At 38.0% G+C, this 17,580-nt stretch overlaps 1 protein-coding gene across 3 annotated transcripts in view; it reads right to left on the reverse strand.

Annotated features, from left to right (window-relative positions):
• grk4 (G protein-coupled receptor kinase 4) overlaps window positions 1-17,580 on the reverse strand; it is a 278,224-nt gene that overhangs the window by 127,002 nt on the left and 133,642 nt on the right. For all 3 annotated transcript variants that reach the window (XM_039751644.1, XM_039751645.1, XM_039751646.1), the window contains one exon: window positions 4,316-4,428. In XM_039751644.1, the coding sequence (XP_039607578.1) occupies window positions 4,316-4,428 (113 nt within the window). The remainder of the gene's footprint in view (window positions 1-4,315; window positions 4,429-17,580) is intronic.

Genomic DNA, 17,580 nt, shown 5'->3' on the forward strand with positions numbered 1-17,580 from the left:
ATAAATCACCAATACTACACAATAATAAACAAATAACCAATCCTCCAGCTCCCAGACGCGTTGCCACCCTTCCACCCAGCTCAGCTCGTTGTTTGGGAGTTCCCATAGTCCTTTTATACCTCCTGACCCGGAAGTGTTTCTGCCCACTAGTCCACAAGTCCTTTTCCCTTCCGGGTCAGGGTAAATAGTCCCTTTCTTCAACCCGGAAGTCCGTCGCTCTTCCTGTGACGAACCTCCGGGTCACAGGGCACGAAAAAGCCCTCGGTCCTCCCTGCAGCTCCCTCCTGTGGCCCCCACGGCATCCAGCAGGGCTTTGCATAAAAACTCCAATGTCCATGATGCCCTGCTGGTCTTCTGGGGACCTCCACGCTGCAAGGAGGGCTCCACCTGGCGCTTGGGGGTATTGGCCGGGATAAATGGCCGGCCATCCATTACAATATATATATATATATATATATATATATATATATATGTATATATATATATATATATATATATATATATATATATATATATATTCTTTTTAAGTCTGAATCGCAATCTGATTATTAGGTGGTTATCTACCAGGTAACACTTGACTTGTAGTTGGTCGGCCAGTCAGCAAACATCCACCACGTCCTCTCAGTTGCAAGAAGCAGATCATAGATATGTCACACAGTATCTGCCAAATAATACAAAGAGTACAAAAACACATGTTTCACCCTTAAATAGACAAAGTTACTTGACTATCATACTTTACCATCGATGTAATCATCTCAATACAGATTCACTATAAAAGTGCATACAATCAAAATAGATGAAAAGATAATGTATGTGTATCTGTGATATTGTAGTATCTGAGTTTTCAAATGAATCATTTCAGCCACTGTGCTGCATATGCATAGTAGCTCATAAAGTATAAGGTATGCACATAATAGATATTACTGGCTGGAATATTGTTTTTTCCCTTTCCTTCTTATCTGTATTGTCTACCTTCAGGTGTTCAGGGTTAGCGACAAGTTCTGTCTGCTGTGCTACAGTCAGCTCACATCTTGCGGGTATGTGTGTGAATAGTGTGTATGTTAATGCTTATCTTAGTGGAACACATGGCAAAGTATGAGGATGACCAGATTTTGTTTTTGAACAAAGCTTCATATACAATGCATCATTATTACTTTTTTAACCAAAAATTCAATAATTTTAAATGTTTTATTTTATATTCAGCTACTTGGTACAGTTTATAAGGATTTACAGGGTTGTTATTTCTCTTCCATGCTAACAAAAAAAGCAAAACATAAAAAATTACTATTTTTAATTTTTTTTTTTTTTTTACTGACAACACTTGAAGTCCTCATTTGTTTTTTTACAATGATCTGTATTTCTGAACTGTATAATGAAGCAAGTCTCACCAAGTAGTCTAACACTGATCTCTCTTACTTAAAAGAAGTTTTATGCTCTTCAAAGATAAAGTGAACTTTAAGTAGCACACATTTAGTTTCCTACTAGCTGCACCCTAGTCAAAAACATGGTTATTATTATTAGTTTACTTGTCTGTAGGTGTGCAATTTCATTTTTTGGCCACTTTTTTTACTTAAAAGTTGGCACTGAATAATAACATGGCTCTGCCAAGTCCTCCTAGTTGTCACCTGAATCAAGCTGCCACATGTGTTTTTTTAAGCAAACCCTGAACCGCATACAAGTTACACTAAGCACAAAATATAGACATGTTGCATATGGATCAGACAAAATATGTACGTCTGCTGTTTGTTTATACAGTCTAAGTAACATCACTATTTTAATTCTCAACAAGAGGACATTTTTGGAAAAAGAGGAAGTCTGGTCACCCTCTATCTATTCACCTATCTATTTATTATTTTATTGTATACTGAAAAAGCAGTATTGTACATACCTCTACCATACTCCCTCAAATACTTTACTTACTTTACAAAGGCAGTTGGTGCACAATTTTGTGGAAGTGGAAGTATTTATATGTTCTCATTTTTTTTTCCACACAGTAACACAGCTGTTGGTGAAAGTCCTTTTTAGGACCAAGTCTTAGCAGTCATAAGACCAAGATAGGCAGGTGCTATGCACTCACTACACAATTCTCAATGTGAAGCATTTTGCTGTAATCTTGCTCAAATGCTAAAACCAAAAACTTTGCAAGAAACCATATTCTTATACAGAAAATTACTACAAAACATTACAAACTTACTGATGTATATTATGCATGTTTAGGAAATGGAATATATATACCAAATGTACCTCACATATGCATTCTGCACTGAAAAGGGAGTGTTTATCAGAATTTTACAATAGTATTGCTCAGTGCCATCAACTATGATTGATAACATTTATGCTATATCACTTTAAACATTTGCCATAGTTTAAAAGTGAGCTTACTTTCATGAGTTTTTGTAAATTTGAGAAAGAGTTCTTGTATGTAGTTAACTCCAGAGTTTTTAGGACACAGTTTACATCAAGTAAAGAATCTGTTTTGTCTTATGTCCTTCTAAAAATGTCCAGGGATATACATTATTGTCTCTTTTTTATAAGGTATTGCTGATAAAGCTACCCAGAGAACATCCCATTGCATCTTTCAATGTACAGGTATCTGCACATGCAGCAGAAACATAAAATCACCGCAGACTAGATTTAAGGCAGGAATTTCTGGGGTGCATACTGCATACTGCCAAGTACATTTTGATGTTCAGAAGCAGTAAGAAATTAAAGAGAATTCCACGAGCTAAAAAAGAAACTACAAAGAAAAAACAGTTATATAGTATACTGTAAGGCATAAAAGAATATTCATTTCAGTGTTGACCATAAGGTTTTACGAAATCATAAGAGTTATCAAATTACATAATTAGGTGTAATGAATTTGTTGCATTGAATAAACTATTCTTATTAAAATTGTTCTAATGTACTTTTTAATGTACAATCACAACTACTTAACCATTATTTAAAGCTGTCAGAATTTTAAAATTCAGAATTTCTGTTATGTTTATTTAATAACCAGAATCATATGCTGAAAGCGACTTATAAGTTAAAAGATATATTATAAATGGGGTACTAGCATGTTAAGTGAGTTCCAGTCATTGAAGTCATTTAACAAACCTTCTTTTTTAAAGGCCAGAGCCTTAATGACCATACCACAATGTCAGAAAATAGATTAAGATGTCTCATAAGGTAAAAAGATTTTATTAGATTTATTGGTGTTTCCTTGCATCCAGTGTTGCTTGCATTGGTTGTGGTCTACGAACAATTATTATGTACAGTATTACATATTGCAGTAAACAACTTTGGAAAATAAATGAAATTGAATGAAGGTAAACATACAGGTTATATATACAGTGGCACAGCTAAGTCTCTGTTCTCAGTCTGGAATATGGCAAGTACAAAAACAAACTAAAATATATTTACTTCATATGCAGCTGCATACTGTACTGTAGCAGAAAGCAGGTCAGGTCATTTAGCAAATGCATCTTCAGGTCTCAGGCATCGAAAAATTATTTTGCCTGATTAAGTACATAAAATAATGAACATTTTATATCATATAGCAAAGCATATGGTGATAAATATATGAATGAGGAAAGGGTTTGGGAATATTAGAACTAACATAAAAATGCTAATTCATACTTTGAACAGCGGAATCAGTGGCAATTTTAAACAATTTTTTATTAGTGCAAGGTAAATCATGAAACAAATACTATTTGTTCAAGTTGTCACCTTAAAAAAAAACAAACATTTCACATGTTAATTTAGTTTGCAGAATTTACTACTCTTTCTATTAAGTAAAGTCTATCATGAAGGTAGATTGTGAAAAGTGTGCACTTTCTGCTTCAAAAAAACATAATTCAAATATTAAAGAAATTCAGATTATTATTAACTTGAAGTCTATTAGTGATTAAACTAACACAGTCACCAGAAAATTATCTTCCCTGTGTGATTAATGATCCATACCAATGACCAAACTGCAAAAGTATTTGAAGAGAAATCTTCCATACATGGAGCTGTGTCCTTGTGAGCTAATACTGAGTGTACTCAGCCTTATGCTCTACAATCAAACATACAAGACGGTTACGATGATCATTCATAAATTTGTGACAATGTGTATAGGTAGAACACCACAATGACTGATTTACCTGAAAATGGTTTACAGCTGTAATATATATATATATATATATATACACACACACTACTGGCTTACAATTTTACTAACCAATCTAATGTGTGTATCAGTTCAAAAGCATAAAATGATGACTCAAGGTCCTTTAACTGGTCATTCTGTTAATTCAGCAAAGGAGATGTTAATTACGAGCAGCAAAGTACTTACTACTGCATCCAGGAACTCAATACATCTCTTCAGCTCTGGTCTAGTATCACAGAATAGTCGAAAGAGAAGTCTTCCAATTGGCTGCTTCTCACAGAGGCTGTAATAGTCCCGTTCTGAAAGAAGGAAGACAAATTTGAAAAATGTGCAATTAGCTTTAGACAGAACAATCCTCTCTGTCACTTTTACACTACATGCAGTAACAGTTTTATTATTAAGTAGCTTATTACTTGACAAGTAATTGCAGGTTGCATAACCAGTACAAAGCACAGTATATCTAATTTTACAGAATATATAAATAATTATTTATAATTGCACAGAACTGTTAAGATGAATATTTATTTTCCTTATATTAGGATTGTTAATAATTAATGATATATTTTCCTTATATAATTTTTCAACTGATTGTTCATATATTCAAAATTATATACAGGTATGGGAATTACCACATAATTATAAATTGAAAATCTACACAACATTCAATTTTTGTTTTGGAAACCTTTATACCGTATATCTTATATGGCCACTTGCTTTAATATCAGTGTGCTCCCACTAAATCGGACTTGTCTAAAGGTACAACAGAATTACATATAGAACGTTCAGTCATCAATCCCTTGCTCTCACTGGAGTTTACAATGGTTAGTTTGAAGATCAAAGAGGATACAGGAGGTCCACAATGATATTTTAATAGAATTGCGCTGCTGAATTTTATATTATTTAGAGGATGTTGCAAAGACACTGTGCTTTTCTTCTGGCTGAAACACAGACAAACTAAGGTCATGAACAGATAGTCCTGTGTCAATTACCAGAAGGGCAAAACATAACCTAAGGTTGGAGATTTATTAACGGTCATTTATAAAGAGAAAATCATAATTGTGAATATTCTAAATGCTTTTTCAAAGTATTTTCGCAATGTTAAAGCACTATAGTTTCAAACTTCAAAGCTAGCACATCCACAACTCTTAAGAATGACTCAAGTACACTACTAGCACTGAAAAAAGTATAACATTGATGTTGTTCATCAACGTAAATTTTCTCTTTCGAGCAACTTAAGATTAATCATTTAGTGTTGTAGCTTGAAATATTTGATTTCAGATCTCAGTCAAAGTAAAAAAATTGTTTGTACCAAAGTAAATTACAGTGGAGGGAATAAACATAAAAATCCTATTTCAGTTAACCTAATATTTTAGGTTGTTTGTGTGCTGTGTGGGAGGGACCGTTTGTATATTCCTCCAAGTCGAACTTTATAGCGTGCTGGCTTTCCAACTGCCAAAAAAGAAGAACACTTTCCCGAGTGGAGTGGACATGGCGATACAGGTCTGGTCACTTTCAGCAGGATACTTTTATAATGGAGGATTTCTGGTAAGTAACCCTGTTTCTCAACTGTTAATTTTAAGTATAAGAACTCGTAATAAAACATACTTTCAAGAAAGCTGTAGAAACGTTTAATAATTTTTTGTTGTATATTTAAGATTTACACTGCAAAATGCAGTGCAGTGTATTTGCACTAGATTTTTTAATAAATGTAAAAAGTACAGCATTAGAATGTTTTATGTTCATAATATTTCTAATAGCATAAAAATAGGTTATGACCAATAAACCATTTTAAATTGTAACAACTTAAAAAAAAATTTACTTCAGTATAAAACAAGTGAATTACACCCAATTACACTAAATGATTTGCATCAACTTAATAATTGTGGGTTCAATAAGATACAAATAATTATATTGGTTCAGATTGAAAATATTAAGTGTGAATCATTAACTTAATTGTTTTAAGTTGAATGGAGGTTATATTTTTTTCAGTGTGGTTGCATGCTAGAAAACACCCATTTACCAAAACTGGCACTACCAGCACTCACTATTAGCACTTAATGACATGTCAAAAGGACTTCATACAAGCATTTAAAATCGAAAAAGAAAAAGCACACATACTTCTCATTGAAAAGTTATTGTTGATCCTGATAATCCAATGAAAAGACCAATACCAAAAAAGAACAAATTATCATTAAAACAAACGTTTGTCCACAAATTACCAAATTAGAGAAAATATACAATTTAGGATAACACACATAAACAATTAAATAACAGCCACTAAAAAAAACATAATGTGTGATAAAAAAGTAAAAAAAGAAAGGCCAGGAAATTTGCAATACAAGTAGACTGGCACATACTATGGTTTTGCTTTTTGCCTGTATGGATAACAGAAAATAGAATACAAACTGTATGTAAAACTGTATTTAGTCGTTACTGACGTCTGCTGTGATATTAGAAGTACCTTCTGCTAATCTGTACATCTGAGGTGCCCATTCTCTCTAATATCTTTATAGCCTATGCTCTCTTTTCCTTTATTTGTCAGCATGAGAGATTATTTAAAGCTGGAAGTGCTGCCAACTATGAAAGACACTGTCAGCATTTTTAGATGGTGTATAATCATACACAGTATACTATTAATTAATAGCCAGAACTATATTAAGTCTAATAACACTAAATGTTTCTAAAGAAGGATGATAATATCAAAAAGCCACATTTAAAACACAGAAAAAGTAATGGCATGTTGACAAAGACTGCATCCATCATGCACAATAAAACCATTCTGTTTTTCTATTAGTTCCCAGCACCAACAACACCAAATCCTTTTTTATGCCTATTATCTGCCAAACCTAAAATCCTCTAGCTTAAGCATGATAATCAGCTATGCATTACTTGCACAAAGGTGTTTAAAACACAGACACTCCTCAAATTTTCTTAAAAATGTATAGAAGGTCTTTAACTTAATAGGTTTTAAATGGGGTCTATATACGTTTTCAGTTTAACAAGCACTGGTATTACTTACTACTCCTCAAAACTGCCCCATACTTTAAGAATGATCAATAAACCATTATACTGCAGATTTTTAACAATGAAAATGCATGTGAGAAAAAAGAGAATGCTCATTGAGCATCAACAGTTATAAGCAACAGTAGCCACATATCTAACATCAATTGTAATATCCAGGGGCCTCATGTATTAACGGTGCATACGCACAGAAATGTTGTGTAAGAACGTTTTCACGTTCAAATCGCGATGTATAAAACCTAAACTTGGCATAAAGCTACGCACATTTCCACGGTACCTCATACCCTGTCGTACGCAAGTTCTCCGCTCGGTTTTGCAGACTGGCGGCACCCAGAGTCAAAGCAGTGCTACTGTTCCCGTGTGGTTTATCTTTCTTTTTCAGATCCACATTACTGACGCGACTTTATGAATACACTGAAATTAAGTGCATATTGTTTATAAGTTTAATACATGTGATTATAAATAACCTATAACAATACAATGGTCCACAGAATGGTCAAACCATTCTAAATACCATAGCTGCTTTAGCATTGTTACTCTCACTGCACCTTCTTCTTCTTCTTTCAGCTGCTCTCGTTAGAGGTTGCCACAGCAGATTATCTTTTTCCATATTACTCTCACTGCACCACTTGGAGTATTTATTTCACTGTATCTGAGTGTGAATCACAGCAGCTGTCTATTGAACTGCTTTTCACACTGCAAACGCTTCAAAACCTTAACTGTATGGACCTCGCGGTTCAGAAACAGTTTCATCCCAAGAGCTCTTAACACAATCAATCAATCCATCAACTGATCCTTGTAGAACTGTTTGTACTTATAAGTACAGTTACCTCACTGTAAACTTGCGATACAGTTATACTATTGCACAACCTGAGCCACTTTATAAAGCGCGTATTTACATATGATGACAATATCATTTTTAAGATGAAATGCAGCAAAATACCCATCCATCCATTATCCACCGTTTATCCAAGGTCGGGTTGCGGGGGCAGCAGCCTAAGCAGGGAAGCCCAGACATCCCTCTCCCCGGCCACCTTCTCCAGCTCCTCTGGGAGGACCCCGAGGCATTCCAGAGCCAGCCGGGAGATATAATCCCTCCAGCGTGCCCTGGGTCTGCCCCATGGCCTTCTCCCAGTGGGGCATGCCCGGAACAACCCCCAGGGAGGCGTCCAGGGGGCATCCTAACCAGATGCCCGAACCACCTCAACTGACTCCTCTCAATGCAGAGTAGCGACTCTACTCTGAGTCTCTCCCGGATAACTGAACTCCTCACCCTGCCTCTAAGGGAGAAAACTTATTTCGGCCGCTTGTATCTGCGATCTTGCTCTTTCGGTCACTACCCAAAGTTCGTGGCCATAGGTGAGGGTAGGAACGTAGATCGACTGGTAAATCGACAGCCTTGCCTTTTGGCTCAGCTCTCTCCTCACCATGACGGACCGTTGCAGAGCCCGCATTACTGCGGATGCCGCACCGATCCGTCTGTCCACCTCCCGCTTCATTCTTCCCTCACTCGTGAACAAGACCCCAAGATACTTGAACTCCTCCACTTGAGGCAGTACTGTGCTCCCAACCCGGAGAGAGCATTCCACCCTTTTCCGGCTTAGAACCATGGCCTCGGATTTAGAGGTGCTGACTCTCATCCGCTCCAGTGAGAGCTGGAGGTCACTGTCCAATGAAGCCAACAGAACCATGTCATTTGTAAATAGCAGAGACGAGATTCTGAGGTCACCAAACAAGACCCCCTCCCCTCTTTGGCTGCGCCTAGAAATTCTGTCCATATGACTTATGAACAGAATTGGTGACAAAGGGCAGCCCTGGCGGAGTCCAACCACAACAGGAAACGAGTCTGACTTATTACCGGCAATGTGGACCAAGCTCCTGCTCCTCCTTTACAGGGACTGGATGGCTCGTAACAATGAGCCTTGTACCCCGTACTCTTGGAGCACACCCCACAGGATGCTTCGAGGGACATGGTAGAATGCCTTCTCCAAATCCACAAAACACATGTGGACTGGTTGGGCAAACTCCCATGCCCCCTTTAGGATCCTGGCCAGGGTGTAGTGCTGGTCCAGTGTTCCACATCCGGGATGGAATCTGCATTGTTCCTCTTGAATCCAAGATTCGACCATCGACCGAACTCTCTTCTCCAGCACCCCTGAATAGACCTTACTGGGGAGGCTGAGGAGTGTGATCCCCCTATAGTTGGAGCACATCCTCCGGTCACCCTTCTTAAAAAGGGGAACCACCACCCCGGTTTGCCAATCCAGAGGCACTGCCCCTGATGTCCATGCAATGTTGCAGAGACATGTCAACCAGGACAGCCCCACAACATCCAAAGCCTTGAGGAACCCAGGGTGAACCTCGTCCACTCCAGTGGCCCTGCCACCTCGGAGCTTTTTAACTACCTCAGCGACCTCAGCCGCTGTTATGGACGGGCACACCCCCGGGGTCCTCCAGCTCTGCTTCCTCTAAGGAAGACATGCTGGTAGGATTGAGAAGATCCTCAAAGTATTCTTACCACCGGTCAATAACGTCTACAGTTGAAGTCAGCAGGGCCCCATCTACACTGTACACAGTGTTGGTGGAGCACTGCTTTCCCCTCCTGAGGCACCTGACGGTTTGCCAGAACCTTCTCGGTGCCGACTGAAAGTCGTTTTCCATGGCTTCCCCAATCTCCTCCCATGACCTAGTTTTTGCCTCTGCAACAGCCGATGCCACCACACGCTTGACCCGCCGGTACCCCTCAGCTGCCTCTGGAGTCCCACTGGTCAACCAGACCCGATAGGACTCTTTCTTCAGCTTGATAGCCTCTCGAACATTAGGTATCTATCTCCGGGTTCGTGGATTGCCGCCACGAGAGGCTCCGACAACCTTGCGGCCACAGCTCTGTTCTGCTGCTTTGACAATGGAGGCTTGGAACATGGCCCATTCAGACTCAATGTTCTTCGCCTCCCTCAGAATGAGGTTGAAGTTCTGCCAGAGGTGGCAGTTAAAGATCTTTTTGACCGGTTCCTCCGCCAGACGTTCCCAGCAGAAATAAATATGTTTATTATACTATACAGATAAAACTTTAACTTTATTTAAATAATCTACATTGTTAATAATTAAAGGACACGGTGTCGCTACGCTAGCAAGGATCTGTTCCTGCATGCCTCGCATTGTATGCTTCACTGGGACTGACATGAAGGATAGAATAATTAAACATGTACTACGAATATATTTCAATGTTCCTTAAAAGTTTTGAAGAATCGGCTTCCTAAGCTTACAGATGGCTTAACGTCTATTACAGAGCTGATTGTGTGGCGATTGGGCATTTGGAGAAAGAAAAGGAAGGACATGAATTGGGGGTTAGTACGTTTGAAAGAGATGGTACTGCTGCAATAAATTATTTTATCGAAGGTCGCGCACAATCACTGTGCCACCGTGTTCCCATGTTTAATAACATGCTTTAACTCCTATCATCATAAAAATGATATCATGTATACATCTCAGTATTTTAGCTATTCAGAGAGCTGTAATATCATGAATGTAATGGATTCTGTGTCCTGTCAGAGGTAGAGAAAGCCGGTTTAAGAAGCACGTAGTGATTTACAGACATACAGCACATAGAACATCAAATACAAAACAAAGCATTTAACGTACTACTTTAGTTACGATGGGATTTGAGAAACTAGTAAATTAAATGGTTTTAAGATTAAGTTTATGATGTTCTTCTTTAATGATCAAATAAACTATGTGATTAAAGTGGAAATGTCGAGATTAAAGTTGACATTTCGTGCTTTGTCCCCACTGTGTGCATTTATTTTTCTCTGTACCCTAATAAGCTTTCAAATGACACTCAGACGGTGGGCTACAACTCGCCTTTTCACGGCGACTTTGATATGTGACTTTTTTATTTTGGGCACTGTGCGACTTTGTCAACTTCACCTTTCGAGTTTCTCCGACACACTATGTCAGCTTCCTTTTCTTGTTTATACCACTGTTTAAACCAACAAATAGTACGTTTTTCTTTGCCTCCACTTGGTATGCACTGAAATTGTTCTATTTTCCCCCGTGGCTTTGCCATTGTCTTTTCACAGAACGCTGAGCTTAAGAGCTATTAATATTGATTTGCATATTCAAAGAGGCGTAATTCTGGGAGGAATTGGGGTGGAACAGCAGGCGCGTGCACGTGCGTTACTTTTCCCACTGATCGGGATTTATGTAGCGGAAGAACGTGGAAGTGGGAGTACGCATCTGGATTTTTCTGTGCGTAAGCACATTTCAGCTTTTGTGCTTACGTCAAGATATAGTGCGAATTCTACGTACGGCGTTAAGCATGAGGCCCCAGGAGGCCAGTGACATCATTAAAAATGAAAGCGAGGGCACAAAATATAAACAAAATCAAATATAATAACATGCTCAATCAAGGTTAAGCAAATTCAGAGTAACTAAAGGCTGGAGACTAACCAGGCAGTACCACAGAGTTCCCGTCACTGTCTTCCTGTGTATATAATGGTAATTATGTGTTTGTGTGGTGAAAATACACTTTATAAAGGAGTTTTCTAGAACAGATTAGCTTTGCAATGTGGGGTAAGCCTGTAGATCTCTTTGTAACTGTAAAAAAAATGAAAGCAACAGTTCATGGTGACCTTCCAAAAGTACTTCCCAGATACCGTCAGTTGAGCCTTAAGCACTGTGTGATCACTAGGATTTGAATAACATGAAACACAGAGGTCAAGTTGTATAATTGGATGGATCCAAATAAGCAGACAAACAGGCAGAGAATGTGGGACATGATGAGGATTTCTTTTCAGCAGGGTGAAGGAAGATTATCGTTGATAGAAATACAACATTGTCCAACACATCAATGATAGAAGAGACTACTAAGAACTTTAACTGATAAGGCATTAAGACTGAACAACAACCCAATTAAAATGCTCCCTTAAACAATACCCTAATAAGCAACAGGGATTTCGTGAGCAGGAGTACATGGGATCTGTTGCTGGGCAACTGAGCATAGAATGAGATACAATAGCACTTGTTCAGAAAAAACAGCTCAGGGCATTTTACATACAGTAGCTGTTTCTGCTCATTTTACCTGCTACTTTTAAGTATGTATTTGTATTGGTCACTGTTTTCAGATGTTTCTTGGTAAAATTACATTTAAAATTACATTTAAAAAACTAAGTGGCTTTTGTGAGTATGGGTCATCAGAAGAATGATGGTGTTTTTGGTTTTAAATATCATTACTGTAAAGGACTGGGGAATGTTTATAATCTGGTAAATTAACTTTAATTCAGAGGTGTTAAAGTTATCTGCTTAATAAGTAAATACATACAAACATTTCAACCATCCATTTTCATTGATCAATATTAAGGCAATAAAGCTATTATAAATCAATCATTTCAAAAAGTTATTTGTATTTTACAACTTGACTGTAGCTAACAAAGAGTTGTTTCACCATCCATTGGTTCATTGGCAATAACACATGCTAGTATTGCTCATATTTTATCTCTAGCCAGTGTGAACGGTTAAGGACCCAGTCACGTGCACAAACCCCAAACACTCAAAAGTCCTGGCCACAATGCCTTCTTCGGGCCCCACAATAGCCCTGAAGCTATTATAAAAGGCATTGGGGCGCCTCCTGGCGGTGGCCACGGGCCCCTACAGGGAAGAGCTTCCAAGCCCTTGACCCGTGGCTCCCAAAACAACCCGGAAGGCACACCCCACGTGATCCAGGCCGGGCTCAATCATTTCAAAACCGCACCCCGGGCCTCCTTGGTGGGCACCCCTCCGGGACCTCCACGCCTTTGTTCTGAGCCACTCGCTCCCCGCTGGCTCCTCCAGCTGTTATTGTTCCGCCACGGCGGGGTGTATTTTACAACTTGACTGTAGCTAACAAAGAGTTGTTTCACCTCCATGGTTCAGCTTTACATTATCAGGAACGTGTTAATTTTCTAACATGCTTGAGTTTTATTTTCTAACATGCTTGAGTTTTTACAATAGAGCTTTCAGCACATTGAAAGCAACCCTGAATGGTAAACAGAAACCAAGACATGTCATTTTAACTCTTAGTGGTTGCTAACTTCCATTCCAGGCAATAACACATGCTAGTATTGCTCAAAATGAAAGAGGCGGAGTAGCATATTTTAGAAAACAGTCTCTAGCCAGTTAACCCCAAAACAGTGAAGGTGAACCAATGGAGTCAATCATTCGTAAGGTAACAAAATGTTGGCCTTACTTGTGTTCTGTCAAACAGCCTGACAAATAACTGCACTCCTGTGACTGAACAGTAGAATGTTTCCTGTTCAATTCACAAAGTGCAGCTATGCTGGTATGTCTGCCAGTCTCGTAACAGAATAGGTCTGGCTCACATTAAATGGAACACTTATATACAAATAAATCTTGAACAACTGCAATTCCAGTCAAATGATCACTCACTGAATGTACAGCACAATCCCTTTACTACTCTGTTTTGATTTAATACATAGGAACAAACTTCACCCTTGCCAGAGTCACTTGTACTTACTGTATTTGCTTCACACCGTGGTTAACTTTCAGTTTTAGACAAGGTAGTGTACTAGGTTTATCCCTTCCAAATACTTTCATAAAATATGATACAATAAAGCTAACAGAGTTACTATTATTATTACTATTATTTTTATTGATTCTACTGTTAAAATTGTGCAGTGCTGAAAATGAGTTAAGGTATTTTTGAATTATTTCATAGTTTTGACATTGAATGTTACTGGATCTTCATCCACATCCCACACATATTGACACATTTATTTTATAAACCAAGTCATCCAATATGTAATATTAATGTATTTAATCTATTACACAATGAGCTACAGAAAAATGTTTCTTGCAATGGCTTATCCCTCTCACACATTACTATTAAGAATTTTTTAAATTCTCTTCCAAGGAGGTCTGCTTTAACTCAGTAATATCTGAGTGTGTTCCAGCATGACTGACATATTTTAGATCCTTCCTAAAATTTAGGTCTGACTTGAAAACTGCGCAATATCAAAACATTTAAAGTGTTATTTAACCGATCGGTTGAAAATTTACATTTAGACTTGGGTTTTGTTGTCTTGCTGTATGATCCATCTGTGTTTCAATTTCTGCTGACAGACACTCTCGAATTGAATCCTTCTCAAAAGCAGAATTTTGATTCCTTTTACGTTGACATGTTAGCCATGTCTTAAAGTTGCAGTGCATTATAATACGAATACTGCCATCCTAGACAGCTTGTATGCATTCTTTGTAATATAGTGTAATTTTATCTGGAATTCAAACAGCCTCAGTGTTCCACCTTTGACAGAGAACACTCCAAAGTAACTCTCAAGGATCATTCAAGTGTTTATTGACAAATTTCAGACAACAATTTGCAGCCTTCTTAAGGAGCAACAGTGTACCTCCTGTGAATTCCACTGAAAGACAGTTTTTTTTCTCTGACATTGGAATCATTTAGCCAAGGTGTGTGAAAAGAAGCCTGTAAATCCTGAACATTGTTCAATGACTTCATAGTTGATTTTAAAGTTTGCTCTCATTGTGAGTTTGGCTAAAGAGACTGCGTTGAGAAGATTTACTGTTGTACAAAATGAATCTGAGTTGAGGACAAGAGGTTTGTCTGTGCTTTGATGGAGTCCAAGAGGTTTAGAAAAGGTTTAGAAACTTACAATTTCAGTGTAAGCATAGCCTATACAGGAAATGGGGGATTCACACTGTGTATAAAGTCGAAAATAACGTACAATATCTTTACCATCTAAATCTACTGGAATAGGTGGTTGAGGAAACGCAAAATAAGCATGTGGCCTCGTCCAGGTTAGGTCCCCTTCTTGAAGACAATGTTACCAAAACAGACTCTGGTTACTGGAGTAAATTGCTTTGGAAAAATGAATGATTACTGATCTTAACATACGTAGATTAACACAGAAGCCTTGCTATTATTTTACCCAGATCACAAATTGTCAAATTAGCTAAACATCCATCCAACCCGCTATATCCTAACTACAGTGTTACGGGGGTCTGCTGGAGCCAAACCCAGCCAACACTGGGGGCAAGGCAGGAACAAATCCCCGGGCAGGGCGCCAGCCCACTGCAGGGCACATATTAGCTATTCATCCATGTCAAGTGCAGGCAAGAACCAATGCTGCACACCTACACACACACATCCATATGTAATCATACAAAGGCAGAGTAAAGACCCCAATCAACAAGACTTTTATGTGCTTGATATGTGATAACAACCCAGATTACCTTGTAAAAAGCTATGTGAATATGATTCAATAAACCATTCTGCTTAGTCTATTATAATGCTCAACACATTTTTGTGATTCCCAAAATTCAAAAAACATTTCTCAACTTTAATCTTAACAGTATTTATAATGAGATTTGTACAGAGCCTGAAATTAAGAGTACTGTTGCTTTTGTTATGTGTGTTGTATTTATTGTGTATAGTGCAATATATTGTCTTTTGGTGTTGTTCCATATACTGTAATGGTCTGTTGAGGTTGTGTACTGTACTTATTTTGATGTAGCCACTTTCGTGCTGGGAAGCATGTTGGCATTCCATCACATTAATGTCAGGAAGCTAACAAAATTTTTAAACGGCAAACCAGGAGAGATATGGGAAACAGAAAAGTGTCAAGACCAGGAGACTGAGAAGTGATGAAACAATGAAACCAAAGAGCAAGAGGTCAGATGGACAAAACAAAAGTCAGGAACGCAAGAAATCAATACAGAAAGCAAGAAACTACCACAATTACGAGGGGATGATGAACCATGCTATGCCCCCCAATGACAAGAATGGCTCCCCTGGCAACTAGAAGAAGCTGTGGTGCTCTCAAAGCATACAGGATGAGGCAGTTTCCAGAAGAAACTTTATTAAAAAATATAACAACTGCCAGTTACTGTCCGGGTGGAGTTTAATAAGAATGACTTGTGACTTATGCCCAGTAATTAAAAGTGGTGGTTTTGTGAGGTCGTTGAGCAATGTTTTAGCAGTGATAGCCTATGAGTACTCCACCTAGGCTTTTGGTGTATTCTACCTCAGTGCAGGCTGTTAGTAGGTCCTGAAACCCTGTAAAACATCTTAGAAAAATAACAGTATCATCACCTTGTTAAACATAACATAAAACAGTTCAGTAGAATAACCATTCAGACCTCCCTATTGTAATTTTGATCAATCAATTGTCTTAATTCACCTTAACCAACCCTGACCATATAAGGTGAAATGTTAAAGCTGAAAGGAGGTCACTGGTAAGTGATCCTGACCGATTTTCAGAGGTAACTAAGCAGCCCACTTAACAAAACAAAAGTGTCATTATGTATTTATTCTACTCCCATTATTGTTCTCATTTTTATATTTACTATTTAGGGTTTTTTTTTTATCTTCGTCATTTTGAAATAAGCGTTGTGTGTCCACCATTTGGAGTTTTGGAATATGGGGCAGCAATCTTGTTTAGGGGTGCTATGGTTGTTGTTGATCGTGTGACATGATGTTGCACTACCTTGATGTCATAGCTACTTTCCTACAAAGATGGTGACACCCAGGGCTCAGAGCCCAGACTTTTGGATAATCTCATAATCCTCTTGAATTGCTGTCATTTTAGTGTTAGTTTGGAGACTTGGCATGTAGTTACAGTTTGGATAACTTGTGTTTTTGATTTTGATTTTTTTTAGAATTTGTTGTTGGGATTGGTCTTTAGTTTCTTTTTTTAACCCTTTGGCTTCAGACCTTTGCCATTTTCAAACTTCACTTGTCCAATAACTGTTCTATACAATCGGGGACACGGCAGTTGTTTCTTACACTTCTTTGAATCTTTGAGCACAACAAAAGGCAGTACTGCATATATAGTGAAAAAGGGATTTACTGATTTATGGACTGTAATTGTATTAACGGCTTATTACTACCTCATGAAATATTTATGCTGGATGAGTTTCTTGCTCTGCTTAAACTTGTACTGAATTAAGCACAGCAGAAAACCATCAAGGTGGCACAGTAGCGTGGATGTTAGTGCTGGTAACTCATCGCTCCTGGGCTCTAGGTTCCAATTCTGGCCAAAGCACTATCTATGTAAAGCTGGCACATTCTGTGTGGATATTTTCTTCTATATTCCAAGGTTATATTGGTGAGGTTTACTACAGGCTTTAAAGTCACTGCATAAATGAGTTTTGATGCATGAACTCTGCAATCCATTGGTTTCCTAACTTGTACCTGATTTTAGGAAAAGTAATGAATTGAAATGGATAGATTTGAAGTGATTTTTGCTTACAGTATTTGGAAGATTATGTCAACATACTGCATAGGTGAATGACTAGCAGCAGAATAACCACAAATACAGTGTTTTGGTGCTCAAAACTAGAACTGTCTATACATAGTCACAGTGCTTTTTCTGAATTTGCAATTAAAATAAAGAGACAAAGCATTTTATTATAATAGT

The sequence above is a fragment of the Polypterus senegalus genome, chromosome 4 (assembly GCF_016835505.1).
Source record: "Polypterus senegalus isolate Bchr_013 chromosome 4, ASM1683550v1, whole genome shotgun sequence".
Lineage (NCBI taxonomy): Eukaryota > Metazoa > Chordata > Cladistia > Polypteriformes > Polypteridae > Polypterus > Polypterus senegalus.